General features: G+C 42.4%; 3 protein-coding genes across 3 annotated transcripts; 2 read left to right on the top strand and 1 right to left on the bottom strand.

The window, feature by feature from the left end:
- Positions 1 to 5,425: 5,425 nt before the first annotated feature.
- cav4a (caveolin 4a) lies at positions 5,426 to 7,905 on the top strand. Its single transcript, XM_079578400.1, has 3 exons — positions 5,426 to 5,750; positions 6,236 to 6,423; positions 7,587 to 7,905. The coding sequence occupies exons 1-3, from the start codon at positions 5,526 to 5,528 to the stop codon at positions 7,735 to 7,737; spliced, it is 564 nt and encodes a 187-aa protein (XP_079434526.1). The 5' UTR covers positions 5,426 to 5,525; the 3' UTR covers positions 7,738 to 7,905.
- A 690-nt stretch (positions 7,906 to 8,595) lies between these two features.
- Positions 8,596 to 9,957, top strand: LOC306980010 (caveolin-1-like). The gene is made up of 2 exons (XM_079579199.1): positions 8,596 to 8,954; positions 9,276 to 9,957. The coding sequence occupies exons 1-2, from the start codon at positions 8,841 to 8,843 to the stop codon at positions 9,615 to 9,617; spliced, it is 456 nt and encodes a 151-aa protein (XP_079435325.1). The 5' UTR covers positions 8,596 to 8,840; the 3' UTR covers positions 9,618 to 9,957.
- Positions 9,958 to 10,469: 512 nt separating this feature from the next.
- Positions 10,470 to 13,581, bottom strand: oxtrb (oxytocin receptor b). Its single transcript, XM_079578772.1, has 2 exons — positions 12,462 to 13,581; positions 10,470 to 10,758 (listed from the first exon to the last, which is right to left on the bottom strand). The coding sequence occupies exons 1-2, from the start codon at positions 13,378 to 13,380 to the stop codon at positions 10,505 to 10,507; spliced, it is 1,173 nt and encodes a 390-aa protein (XP_079434898.1). The 5' UTR covers positions 13,381 to 13,581; the 3' UTR covers positions 10,470 to 10,504.
- Positions 13,582 to 14,680: the final 1,099 nt, after the last annotated feature.

Genomic DNA, 14,680 nt, shown 5'->3' with positions numbered 1-14,680 from the left:
TAGTGAGAAACTATTGTTACCCAAAACACTTCTTACCTTGTAGAACACTGTTTTATGACTCCCTACAATTTTAAATTATTATTTGCTGTTAATATGACTTTTTGAAAGAAAAAAAAAAAAAAGAAAATCCTTTTTTTCACAAGAATTTGAACGATAATGTTTCATTTTTGTACATTAAAGCCACACCGCATAAAATATTACCCAATAAATAATATTGAAATACAAGCATTCATATGACAGATATTTTCATCATTGAAAAATACCTCAAATGTACAAATAATCGTGTGCTTTCACCTCTCCTAAGACATGACTGCTCGTCTCCATGGAGATGTTTTGAGCAGAATTTGAGATTTTAGCAGGTTAGGTTCTCATCCAAATCCATCCTTTGACTACACACACTGCAGTAACAGCATTTTCTGTGTTGAGCTGGTCATTGTTTTGTGTTGATGCCGCAGTAGAGTCCAAAATGTTACGCAGTGCCTTTAAGTAAAATTCAGTTTTTATGTAAATCCTATTGTTTCTGCAGTATTACGTTATTTTCCTGGTATTAAAACACAATATATATATGTTTTTTACTATACAATCCAATAATATTTTCACCAAATAACCCATTTTTTATGTTTGCATGTATAAAATGCATACTACTCTCAAAATACAGAAAGCTCCCATGAAAAGTTTAAAGAGTGACAAAATGGTGTGAGACAGCTTTCTTTATCTTGCCAAGTTAAGTTTCTAATTTGCTACGCACCTGCCCCCCTGTGTGCAAAACACCCTTTGAGATACACATACACAGCTTTTTTCCTCATTGTGCCATATTGTGCGCCTGTGCGGTCTGTTTATTTACAGTGAGTGACTGAGCTCAGTGTGTACACAGTTATATAAGGAGAAAATACCATTTCATAACATCTCAAAGGGCTGCTCTAATACCTGTTAAATATGTGTACAGAAGATTACCATCATGGGTTTATCTGTACATTTTGTACATTTATGGCCATTTTCCTCACATGCGTCCGTTGGTTTTTATGGGCTTGCACATTACAGTTCAGAAAAACAAAGTTAGGGTTAGGGTCTGCCATTACAAAAATAAAAAGAATATGCAAGAAGACTGATATGTGACTTGGTATATATTGTAAGTTGGAAGTTGAGGAAGTCTTGCACATGGACTCAACATCACTTTGCATAAAGTAATATTTGAACAATCAAATGTCTCATCTGAACAACACATTTAATGCACCACAATAGTGTATTTTTAATTGAAGAGTTTTTAAATTGATTGATAAATATTGTAATTATAACATCAGCCATTAAAGTGAATAATGGCATTAGCCTGTTTTTATTTTTTATGTATTTATTGGTTTATAGGGACAGTGCATGTTAAAGGAATAGGCCACTGTTTTTCCATACTGAGATATGTTCTTGCCTGAGCTTAGACGAGTTGATACGTACCTGTCTGGTCTTTGTGCGTGCCCATGGAAGAGCGTGGTAGCTTCCAGCTTCACTCCCGTTTGGAGCTATAGGAATACATTGGGAGAGGTCAAATTCAAACAACTTCTTTGGTTGTTTTGCGTGACTGAGCGCACGCACAAAGACCAGACAGGTATGCATCAATTTGTCTAAGCTCAGGTAAGAACATATCTCAGTATGGAAAAACGGTGGCCTGTTCCTTTAATGAAGACCTCACACCGGATTGTAGCCATGGGCCAATTTGCATCCGTTGTCCCACACATGCACGCTCAGATTCATCCTGGCCTATTGTACATGTTTTTAGTGGAGGGGAAACCGGGGTGAACCTACGTAGACACGGGGAGAACATGAAGCACGAGCGCTAACCTCTGTGCCGCTGAGTTAAAAGACTCAGCTGCTTCCATCAGCCAATGTCGAGGCGAAGTGTGTCTTTAATGTATTTCGAGCACTGTCATTACTAATTAAGGTGAAGCGTCTTCTTTATTCTCCAAGACAATCACACCTTTTGTATGTCCACATTGATACCACATCAAACAACGTCCGTCTCTTCAGGAAATGACAATATGTGTCTACAACGCCTAGTGAAGTGTGCTTTGTTTTTCAGTGGCTCATGGTAAGTGTACCTTTCTGCTGGCAATTTGTGAGGGCCTGTGCTGTTTAAGGCACAGCGATAATGAGATGACCACTCCAGGCAAATCAAAGGAGACATGTTCTCTACACCCGACATTGTGTGTGTAGAGAACAACACGATCTTTTTCCTGGAACCAAACCTCAGAGAGCGAAGTGGATGACATGATTTAACATGCAGTAGCTACACAGACCTTTGTGCCATGGATGGTAACAGCATTAGTTATATTAATGAATTCTGTCCTGCCATGATCTGACCTCCTGTTCTGTACACAGCTGGACTGGCAGGTGCTGAGGATGGAACATGCCCCTTATAAGCCACTGGTTCAGGGAAAACACCCAATTGTTACAAATGAAAGTGGAATATGTCTGCACTCATTGACACATTGTTGGAGGCAGATGTGGGAGTAAAATTGTGCCCCATACAACTGTGCTCAGTTACCAAAGCATATTCGGAATGGTGCCAGAAAGGTCATGGGCGTACCAGAATGCACTGTTTAATGCATAATTTTAACCGGCAACTAGGGCAACCTTGAAAATGGTGGATATAACCTTTCCATCCATCCATCCATCCATCCATCCATCCATCCATCCATCCATCCATCCATCCATCCATCCATTTTCTTCCGCTTTATCCGGGGCCGGGTCGCGGGGACAGCAGTCTCAGCAGAGATGCCCAGACTTCCCGATCCACACACACACCTCCAGTTGTTCTGGGGGGACCCCTAGGCGACACCAGGCCAGCTCGGAGGCATAGTCCCACCAGCGTGTCCTGGGCCTTCCACGAGGCCTTGTCCCACTAGGACATGCCTGGAACACCTCCCGCGGGAGACGACCAGGAGGCATCCGGAACAGATGCCCGAGCCACCTCAGCTGGCTCCTTTCGACGTGAAGGAGCAGACACTCTACTCCGAGCTCCTCCCGGGTAACTGAGCTCCTCACCCGATCTCGAAGGGTGCACCCAGCCACCCTGCGAAGGAAACTCATTTCGGCCGCTTGTATTCGTGATCTTGTTCTTCTCACCTATGGTCATGAGATTTGGGATATATCCTTTCCCTTTAATTTAATTGTGTAATCAATAAAAATATAAATAGAATTTGGTATGGACACAAGGAGTTGAAAAGAGTTTCCTCTGCATGCTCCTTCATTGGTGGTTTCAGCTCGCAGTAAAGACGCTGCTCCTCTACGTTGAGAGTAGCCAGACGACGTGGCCCTGGTGTCTGTGTGCGTGGATGGAAGTGTGGACATCTGTTCTCTCACTGATGACTTTGGGGCCAGCCCTGAATCAAGTGGGAGACAATATGGAAGTATGACACCGTGCTCACCGTCTCCATGACCTCACATTCTTTACAGCAGCAGGTGGACACAAACAAGGCCCATATGTTCAGGTGTGAGAGTCCATTAGCGTTCCTCTGTTACCTGAGGCAACACTCTCAACGCAGAGTGTTGAGAGTGTTGCAGTATTTGCTCACCAGGATGAGCTAATCCATAATGAAATGACATCTAAGCTAAATTCTATTTTTTTACTGATATGTGTTGAGACCTAATTGTACCATCTTGCCTTCTAGCCATACAGACAGAAGTGGTGCTTCAAATTAATAAGCCATGTACAAAACACTTCTGAATGCTATCAAATAATGTCGCGTTTGAGTCCAATGAGTGATTTAAAGATGCCACTATACTATTTCTGATTACAATTTACAAAGAAATAGGATGCTACTTTTTTATTATTACTTTCTTGTAATCAATAAATTAGACTATAATTATATGTATATGTAACATACAGTACTTGCCATCAAGACTAGGCATTATAAACACGTCAACACAACAGATCCCAGTAATAGCAGCGTTTCAGTGAGTAGGTCCACAGACTGAAAGAACAAAATGTGTTTTGTGAGTGCAGTGATAGGGAAAGGACAGAGAGGATGTGTGTCCCGCTCCACAGGGTGTTAAACCATTATCATTGCTATTATAGATTTTACTACTGGCCAATTAAACCATAAAAACAGATTCTGAATTGCTAGAAAAGAATTAGAATAGTGTGATTCAACCGCATAATATGGCACCATCTAGTGTCAGAAGTGGAGTTTGGACTTGTGTATGTTGTTGATGCTGCTTCCATCTTCTCTACATGATAGTATTTAGATATAGATGCATATACCTAGACCGTAAGGCATAAGAGAGGACAAAAGATTATGTACAATGTTTGCTTTGGCTCGCAAAATAATCATCCAATCAGAAATCAGAACGAACCCGACTCTTGGGATTGGCAGATTCTGTGACTTAAACTAGTGTGTAAATAAACATAGAGGTGGACAAAGTTAATCCAGGGGCCAAAAGCGCACACAAGACCCTTCACCATATGCACTGGCTATAGTATCAGTGGTGATGCACTAATATGATGACACTGACATAAAGTAAAGTCATGTTGCCAGTATTTTTGGGTAATTTAGTCTATGACAGTCTTTCAAATAATAATAATAATGCATCGGTTTTATATAGCGCTTTTCTGGACACTCAAAGACGCTTCACATTGCACTATTCATTCACTCCATACTTGGTGGTGGTAAGCTACTATTGTAGCCACAGCTGCCCTGGGGTAGACTGACGGAAGCGAGGCAGCCAGTCTGCGCCATCGGCCCCTCCGACCACCACCAACCACTCACTCACTCACTACATTCGCCAGGCTTCCTGGTGTTACCAAACGGTCTCCCATCCAAGTACCGACCAGGCCCTTCCCTGCTTAGCTTCCAAGGTCTGACGGGATTGGGCATAGCAAAGGCGGTATGGCCACAAACGCCCCAAACCACGATATCAGCCCTGCCCCCCTGGCAAATTCAAATCCCATTGTGGCCCTTACATCAAAAAGTTTGAACTGACTTAAAGATCCTCCTCCAACTTCTACAATAACAGCATCCGTCCCCAATCAAGTGCTAGAGCATAGTGCTAGTGCAGACCTTGAGTAGCTAAAGCTCAGAGACTGAACTTTGTTGTTTCTGGCATTTTCACATATAGTGGAACTTGCAGTGCCTTTTACAGTGCATCCTACAAAGGTTGCATTTTCTATAGTGTCACTGTATTGTGTCTTGAACAGGACTGTATTTGAATGAAAAACTGAAGTCCTTCCCAGACAACAGTGTGTGCATCCCCGTTCTCAGGGCCATCTCCGTGCCCACTTATTTTTATCCCCCCACGTTGGCAATCCCTCCTCCCACCGCTCGGCTCCGGAAAATGATCTTCACTTGACAGCCCATCTGCAAATACCAACCGGGGTGCTGTAACGCTCCCAATATAACCGGGGCTTCACACACACACACACACACACACACACACACACACACTGCTCCGGAGCCAGCTACAACTACAGACTTTGACCTGTGTGTGAGAAATACTGCAGCGCCGGTCGGGTCGTTTCCCCTTCTTCACGTGTGGCCATGGAGAACGTGAGGAAAGGGGAGGATTCGGAGGAAGTGGAGATCGACTTGGACTCGGATTTGGAGGAGTCTGAGAACGGAGAAGATCCCGAGGTTTTGTGGAGGAAGGCGCCCCCTGTTGTTGAAGACGAAGAGAACATTCACACGTCGGCGTTGGTGGAAATCAGTGACACCAAGCCATTGATCAGTGCCAGAGATCCGAGAGCCATCAATGACTGTCTCCAGGTAGTTTTACAGATGGCATCACGTCATATTTGGGATTTGCGTAAATGCCCTTCCACACACACAGCTTTTTGTTCCATTTATCAAGGCTTTGGGTTGGACATAGACGGAATGTAATGGCACTGTTCAAAAGGAATAATCAAAATACTGACTGTGAGTGATATTGCTTTAGTTTTTGAAGTTCAAAACAATGATCAAACTTTGCATGATGGTTCCATGGCACTGCCTTTCTGTTCATGGTAATATGAATCCCAACCCTTACCCTGTTTAAATACATCTGTAAATTACTAGGACATTCCATTGTGGATCATAATATAGACAAAGGGCTACAAAAGGCCTCATCTCTTATTACATCTGGTTATTTCATGTCATTAGCATGTCCTTATTGCTCTGTAAATGTAAATGTAATTGAGGCAAGCGTAATGATTGTTTTGTAGCATAAATGTCTCCCATCTGAGCATAACCACACAATGCGTGTTGCGCTGTAGGTGACATTTGAGGACGTGATCGCGGAGCCGGTGTCCGTGCGCAGTGGGGACCGTGTGTGGATCTGGAGCCACGCCCTGTTCGAAGTGTCCCGAGTGTGGATCTACAGAATAGTGTCAGTGCTGTTGGCCATCCCCCTGTCTGTCATCACAGGGGTGCTCTTCGCCCTCCTGAGCTGCCTCCATATCTGGTGAGGAACATAGGCCCTACTACTACAATAATGATAGAAGTACATTTATCGGATTGTTTTCAGTTGTAATGTGAATTTACGGCAACAAACTTTCCATTTTCATTGTCATACCTTCAAGTCCTTGCACATTAATCCACCCCTGTGACTGAACACTACAACCACAGCACATTTTGATATCATTGTGGCAAAATTATAGTAATCATGAGATACTAATAAGACATGATAAGATTTTGTTTTTTGCTTCATGTGGATTAAAAAAATCAGGAACATGGACCATAAACTAGGTCCCCAACTCAATCATAATCAATGAAACTTTAAAAGTTATAATAATCTTAGTGACTTTGTGTCCTTCTTGTTTGGCTTTCTAGGTACATGACAATTGAACCTCATTGTTCAGAACATGTCATGGATAATAAGTTCTCAGTTTTATTCGGGATAAATCATTTTGTGTTTTTGATAAAGTTGTTTTTATTCCGTTACCAAATTGCTACATTACCTTTCCTATTTGAGGGTCTTTTTTTACAATGTTTATCACGATTGCGGATGATGGTTACATTGATTGGTTACATTTCCCATCATAAAAATCCAGTTGATACACCTCTTTATACAGCCCCACAAAGTGGCTTATGCTTTTTGAATCCAAGATACATTAGTGTCTAATACTGTATGTCAACAAAACAAACTCATACATTTAAACCAGCCTCTATGCATAGTTCAGACTTCGCTTGTGACATAAAAGGCTTAATTAATGAAAACATTTAACGAAACAAGACTCGCAGCAATGCATTTTCCCCATATTTATGTCACCAGGGAGATTTTTAAATTGATTTTTCATAATGTGATTATATTTTCCCCTATTCATCTGTCTCGCCGTAAATAAGTGTGATACATTTCAATACATTTCAGTACATTGTGATCCTAATGTCAGTGCCAGTCTGCCTGTATAAGTAAGTCTTTGATCACTATCTTATTTGTGTCGTATTATTGAGTTTTGAAATGTTTCTTATGAATCTCAAGTCTAACAATAGAGATGATCATTAGGCTGTATTAAAAAAAAAAGCATAATAATTTGTTTGCTGCATAGGACTGCCACAAATGGATTTACTTGTGTATTGAAACATACCTATCCATTGATAACAAGTCCGGTTGTTGCTCTGTGTCAGGATGGTGAGCCCGTGCATCCAGTGTGTCCTGATTGGCACCCGTTGGCTGCAGAGCTTGTGGAGTATCGTGATGGAGGTGATCGTTCAGCCGTTCTTCACCAGCGCGGGACGGTGCTGTGGAGGCTTCAGGGTTCACCTGGCCAAAGAGTGACACTTCAGTGGGACTCGCCTTGCATTTTTTGTTTTGTTTTTTTTAGAATCTGGACAATGTAAAAAAAAAAAAAAAAAAATGCTTTTGGTAGATTGCAGTTAAAGCAGAACTAAGTAACTCATGCCCCTAGAGGCCATAAGCGCCACTGCAGGTGTCGTAGCATGTTGCATTTTTGTTACTCATTAATTGTCAGTGAGAGCAAACACTACGCTGACAGAAAAGACAAAGCGAGAGAGCGATATTGTTCATCCAATTACACGATGGAGATCATTTTTTTCACTCAAACTTAGCTGTAAATATTGTTTAAGTGGCGCTAGCCTGCAGTTAGCTTTGCCCTTTAGCCTGTTTCTTCGTGATTCCATTAGTGTGTATTGCGCTTCCGGGTCAGTGCAGGGTAAGAGACATCAGGGGGAGATGAAAGACCCCCCCAATCATCCCATCAACACTTGTATTAACCCCAGAGGGACTACGGGAAGGATTTATTAAGGTAAACAAGTTACTTAGTTCTGCTTTAAGGTTGTCATCATTAAATCAACCGTAGGCCAAATTCAGATTTAGGCTGCATATATTTTAATCTATTTGTGATTGGTTTGACCTTTTTCTTTGTCATTCTTTTTTAAATACATGTCTTCTATTATCATTATACCACACCAATAAACTGTGGTTCTTAAAATGTTTTCACACACACATTCTTGTAAGAGTAAAAAACAAAGCAAACAAAATAAAACAAAACATTGAAATTATAAGTTGCGAACAATCCAAACAACCCATATTTATCACATCCATATTTCACCCATATATGAGTGACCTCTCCCAATCCAGTATGTAGAGGCTGGATTTGAATGCCTCCACAAATAGGACCATGACTATATTTATTGTGGAGCTTGCGCTTTCATTGAGCGGTGCAAAATGCAACACGAGCCCGCTCCCTACTTTAGGAAATACTTGCCACCCATGTACCAAAGAATGACCAAAGGGCGTGTAAGTGTAGGGGATGGGACAGGCAGCTGGTGCCTCTGAATCGCTTTAACAGTGGCTTAGGAGAGCTGGAATCTTCCTGTTCGTGGACCATTTTAGAAGAATTATCAGGAAATACCCCAAACATGGATATTGAATTGAACCACAATGAGGACCAGAAGTTCAGGAGGGACAGTCGGACTAAAGAGATTGACCTCATCAACAGAGACCCTGCGCAAATCAACAAGGATGTAGTCAAGGTATGGGTCTGCAATTTGAGTTTCTTTGAGTATTCTATTTAAGAACCTCACAGAAATAACAAACATAATAGCAACACAACATGCTATAATGTACACAGAGACAGATCATGCTATTTTACAGTGAGTGATGTCGTGTGGGTTGTGCACAGTGGGAAAGGTATTGCAAGTGTTCTTTCATTTGATGTTTTGTATGCAATTACTGTAAGTCCTGTCACGTGTATAAAATGGTCAAAATTGGAATCAAAATAGAGATAGACAAGACATAGCTAAAGATAAAATGACCATCGACAATTTACTGTCCCCCGTTTTTTGTGTCTGCAGGTGGAGTTTGAGGATGTGATTGCGGAGCCCTATGGCACTCACAGTTTGGACGGCGTGTGGAAAGCCAGCTACACCACTTTCACAGTGTCTAAATACTGGTGCTACCGTGTGCTCACCGCGCTCCTAGGCGTGCCCCTGTCTCTGCTGTGGGGCGTCCTGTTTGCCCTCTTGTCCTTCTGTCACATCTGGGCAGTGGTCCCCTGCACCAAGAGCTGCACCATAGAGTTCCAGTGTCTGGGCCAGATGTACTCGCTGGTCGTGCACACGTTTTTCGACCCGCTTTTCGAGGCTCTGGGGAAGATATTCAGCAGAGTCAAAGTGGCATTACACAAAGAGGTGTGAGGATTTCATTCAGGGACGTTTCTGCGACAGACCAAAACATATGTATTATGACATGTTTGCAGCTGTTTATAGCTTTATTAATACTGTTATGTGTGCTCTAATGCAGTAATAAGAATGAATGGCAGATAATGACAGATGGTGTCATGACAATTGAAATATATAGGCTATGTGTCCAACAAGATTTTGTGTTTGTTACTAAATAATGCATTTGAGTCTGGTTTACACTCACAATAAAGCTGATAATCATATAGGCCACATTTATTATTGTCCATAATATTTATATTACATTATACATTTCACATAAGCTATCATTTTACATATTATTAACAGTATGTGTCAGATGGTGTAATTTAATCAAAACGACAGTAGGGGGAACCCCTGCACTGGATTGCTGTACACTGTACCATGTTTTTCTGACAACCGAAATGACATGTCCCACCTCCTGAAAGTGCACATTGTCGTTGTGTCCTTGGGCAAGACACTTCACCCACATTGCCCCCAGTGTCTGTGTACATTGGTGTATGAATGAGAGTATGAATGGGTGAGTGGATCCTTGCTGTAAGGCGCTGCCTAATGTAGGTGGAAAAGCGCTATATAAGTTGAGACCATTTACAATTTACCATGTCAGTCCACAGGCCCAACGAACTGTACAAGCAGAGTATGATGTGAAATCGTGGTTGTGAAGTAGGCTACTCCAGTGACTTTGCATTTGTTTTTACACAACAAGAATGTGAGTGAAAAGGCATCGAAACAGCTTTACAGATGTTGCAAGTCTCCAAACGCCAATTGTTCAAGAAACGGTTGACTTTGAAATGTTACGTCTTCTTTCAGTGAGAGCCTTTAAACGGCGCTTCTCTCTGTCCAAAAGTCAGAAATCTTCTCTGTCGTCACTGAGTCTGAACCCCAGAGCTGGAGGTGCGCGTCAGGCTCCGCTGGATGCTCGCGGCCTTGTTGGTGCACGTGGAAGAAGAAGGGCACTTGCGGCCACAGCTGCACGTGGATACGGCCAGGTAGCGACCACAGCAGCAGAAGAGGCAGTGCGCCCTCTGGTGGAAGAGGTGCCCCGCGAAAAACATGTAGATCCAGGGGTTGCAGCAGCTGTTCAGACTGGCCAGCAACATGGAGATGATGAAGGCCATTTCTGAGGACATGGACACATGGAAGCAGTTAGTGGCAAGTTCCTTCAGACCAGTAGACCATGATTTAATTGAAATTGGCAATAATTAATGAATTAATGAATACGCAAGTCTTGAATTTAAGTTTATTCAAGTTGATTAGTTGACTTTTGATTTAAAATAGAAAACCACCAGAAGGCCACCACAATATATGACAGAACAAACACTAACTTAACATATAGGCTTTACAGATAAGTGAGAGCTGCAGGCGTAAATTATGTTTACAATGAAAGTTCAGGAGGATTATCCATCAAAGACTAGGGTCATGTCTACTATAATCTCTGCCTTTGGTCCGAGCGGATGAAGGGCCTTTACATGTGCTTTATGGCAAGGTGTACAGTCTTTAAAGTCTATGTGATGTAAGAAGTTTCATCACACAATATTCACCTCAGTCTCACAGGGAAATCTAATAATAACTCATTTCTAAATCAAGGCATGTTTCATGTTTGTAATTTTATTATAAGGAAGTAATTTTTCTTTGTGCGGTAATTGTGCTCTCACTGTATGGGCATAATCATCCTCATCCTATTTATTAATTTCATGTAGACACATCAAGCACTTTAATGACGTTAATGCCACGTAAAACAGATGTGCGCTGACAGAGGTTGAAGACAGAAGTTGATTGATATCTTTAATTACAAAAGCCTGTCCAGGAGGGGAATTCATCCTGTTGTATTGAATATTTCTATTGCTCTCTGCTCGACGTGGAAAGAGAAGGATGTTTAGACTCAACAACAGCCAGAGAAGATAAACTGCATATTATCCTCTTTGAAAACGCTGACCTGTTTGATTCACACTGCAGAAGCTGACATAAGATTTGACATATACTGTATGACTCAACAAATTATTGCACTTTTTGGGAAGGGCAGGTTTGCTGATAATGTTATTTTCATATCATTTGGCTCGGTTTTCCTACAAAGTGGCTGAGAGGTCTTGAGAATCATGTAGCGCCATTGATTCAGGACTAAAACATGAAGACAACAATTAATTTGCCACAGGCTATCAGTTGATCTGGATGAGGTGATGATGCTGCAGGCCACTGGTTCACCATAGGTTCACTTTACATAGAAAACACTCGTTCAGTTCAGACAAAAAAAAAAGGAAAAATAAATAATGAATATGGACCACTTAAAGGTGCCATATACAACTTTTTATGTAGAAAAATGAAGTTGATGTTGATGTGACCTTGTAGTGACCAGCAGGCTGTGTGAGTGGTCAGCATGGTGCCTTTACTTTCCATCACAGTGGTCTCTGGGACGCTCTAGGATCAATTATTTGGAAGGTTTTCACTGCAGACTCTCACCAGAAAACCGACAAAACAATTGAGCATCCTAGAGGCAACCATGATGGAAAGTAAAGGCGCTCTGCTGACCACTCACACAGTCGCTGGGTCACCACAAGGTCAAATACGCACTATACAACTATAAACTTTTTTTCCCCCGCATAAAAAGTTGCTTAATGCACCTTTAAGTGTTCAATATTATTATTATTTTTACTTTTTTGTCTGAACTGAACCAGTGTTTTCTACAAGTGAACCTATAGTGAACCAGCTCTAAAAACTGAAAGGTTTCCCCATTTTTTCACTTTTGTTTCCAATGTTTTTTTGTTATTTTGTTCCAAGAATGTTTCCGTTAAGAAACAACGCCAAATTGAAAGTAGCGTACTTTACCTTCTCTCGGAGCTGCCGGATCCCAGGCCGACCACATCTGCACCGAGAAAAAGGGTGTCCAACACACTATGTACGCGAGCACAACCACAAATGTCATTTTAACTGTGCGTATCTTCGCTTTAGATATGAGCTTGACGCTGCTCACCCGGGACAGGTGACGCGCGGAGGACTTCTCGGGTCTCGGGGCGCGCGTCAAAAAGCGCGCTCTTCCCGTTTTCAGATTAAAGTTTTGCCATATTTTAAAACAGATGAGACCGTAGCAGAGCATCAGAACGGTCACGGGCAGAATGTATATGCTGAGCGTCATCCAGGTGATGTAGGCTTTGGCGCCCCACGGGTGCACGAAGTCTCCCCAGCAGTCGTGCACGCCGTTCCCCACGTCGCGCAGAGAGAAGATGTACATCTGTGGAGCGCTGAAAACCAGGCTCAGCATCCAGGACGCCGCGACGCACAGCCGGTCCTTCCTTTTGCGCACGGAGCGGAGCGGCTTGCAGATGGCCAGGCACCTGTCCACGGACATCAGCACGAGCATGTACGTGGACGCGAACATGCCCACCACCTGGAGGTACTTGACGAGCCTGCACAGCAAATCCGGACCGTAGAAGCGGAAGGTGATGTCCCAGATGAGCTGCGGCAGGACTTGGAACACGGCGACGACCAGGTCCGCGATGCTCAAGTGCTTGATGAAGTAGTACATCCGAGTTTGGCTACTCTTGGACATGCGTATCGCCCACAAGACGCGCACGTTCCCGGTGAGGGCCAGGAGCAAAACCAGCACCAGCACGGCGACTTCGACTTTGGCCACGTCTTCGTTGCGCTTCAGGGGGTTCGCCGTAGTGTTTCCCGAGTGAGAGTCGTTTCTGTGGCTCAAGTTTGCCCACGAGACGTTGCCATTCGGCTCGCATAAAAGCGCTTCCATCGTGCGTAAAAAGCACCACCCGTCAGAGATCACATCACAAACAACAACATGCTTCACTGATGTTGAGCCAAACTGAGATGCGCCACAAACACTTACTTAGAAGGCTGGTACACATTTAAAATCCAGCTTTCCCAGGCTCTAACCTAAGCTACTAAGTGTTAAACCCATGCGCCACTCAGCCCAGTTCTGTCTGCGCCCAGTTTCATCTCTGATTGTCTTCGAGCGCCAGAGAGTAACCCTTTCCTCTCCTGCGCTCTCCAATTCTAAATACTTTCACATTATGGCCTTTAAAGTGGACTGGTGTTTAATTTAAAATGAACAACGTTCCATCTGATCTGACAGAAATCCCACTTTGAACTCAGACTTTTGCTTTCCCCCCCAAAAAATGTGGAAAACAATGTTATCTTCAATTGAATTACATCTGATGCTGTGCAGTGCTGTGCCTTCAAAAACACATCACAAGTAATCAAAGGTGATCACGAATTTGTATAAATGGTGAAAGTAACTAAGTGAGCCCAAACATATGAATGTGATGTTTGCATCCAAGCAGATACATTGCGTATTATTACAGTGGGAAAGCAATTGTTTTTGTAAACTAACAACACTTAACAACACTAACAACACTAAACAAGCCTTTGTAACGTTTTTGCCTGGCCATACTGTGCCCTTCCATAACATGAATATGTACTCTATTTAATCTCTGTGTCTCCGTTGGCCTAAAAAAAAAAAAGAAAAGAAAAAAATATATAATGAGTGAGATTGCCTTTTGGTCGTCATCAGGACCAAACAGGAAGAAGTCAACTGTTTAGTTTGACCCCATGACATTGTTGTTGGCTCTTGTGTCGGGCACAGCCCTGTACCATGTTTAAAGCAATACATAATAGGACTTTCATGTCTCTAGAAATTTCTATGTGAAGCAGGGGCCTCCATTTGTTAGTCTTGCATAAATATACAGTACGTGTATTCCAATAAACCGCTAGAACGAGGCTGACACGGTCAAAAGTACAAACTCCGAGTACGAAAGCCGTATCCATTACTTTGTGGAGTGACTGTGATATGAGTACAATGGTATTAGCTATGTTTGTTTTGTAACTTGTTTTCATAATTTTCCACTCTTATGTTTTCAGTACATTGTTTAGATCCAATGGTGAGTGGGACCAGGCACGAACGGTAACAATGGTCTGTGCATGCATCAAGTGCATGCTTTTCATTTCATATGTTTCCAGGGAGAGAACTTTACTTAAGTGGCAGCACATATTGTATACATTATCTGTGCATATCTTTTAACCACAGGTTATAC

Source organism: Gobius niger, assembly GCF_951799975.1.
Source record: "Gobius niger genome assembly, chromosome: 20".
NCBI classification, from domain to species: Eukaryota; Metazoa; Chordata; class Actinopteri; order Gobiiformes; family Gobiidae; genus Gobius; species Gobius niger.
This window is presented reverse-complemented; position numbering and strand designations above follow the sequence as displayed.

Coding starts and splice junctions, on each gene's coding strand:
- oxtrb (XM_079578772.1), bottom strand. CDS start 13,380: ATGGAAGCGCTTTTATGCGAGCCGAATGGCAACGTCTCGTGGGCAAAC. Junction 10,759..12,461: donor TCCGGCAGCTCCGAGAGAAG/GTAAAGTACGCT, acceptor CCATGTCCTCAG/AAATGGCCTTCATCATCTCC.
- LOC306980010 (XM_079579199.1), top strand. CDS start 8,841: ATGGATATTGAATTGAACCACAATGAGGACCAGAAGTTCAGGAGGGAC. Junction 8,955..9,275: donor TCAACAAGGATGTAGTCAAG/GTATGGGTCTGC, acceptor TTGTGTCTGCAG/GTGGAGTTTGAGGATGTGAT.
- cav4a (XM_079578400.1), top strand. CDS start 5,526: ATGGAGAACGTGAGGAAAGGGGAGGATTCGGAGGAAGTGGAGATCGAC. Junction 5,751..6,235: donor CCATCAATGACTGTCTCCAG/GTAGTTTTACAG, acceptor GTTGCGCTGTAG/GTGACATTTGAGGACGTGAT. Junction 6,424..7,586: donor CTGAGCTGCCTCCATATCTG/GTGAGGAACATA, acceptor GCTCTGTGTCAG/GATGGTGAGCCCGTGCATCC.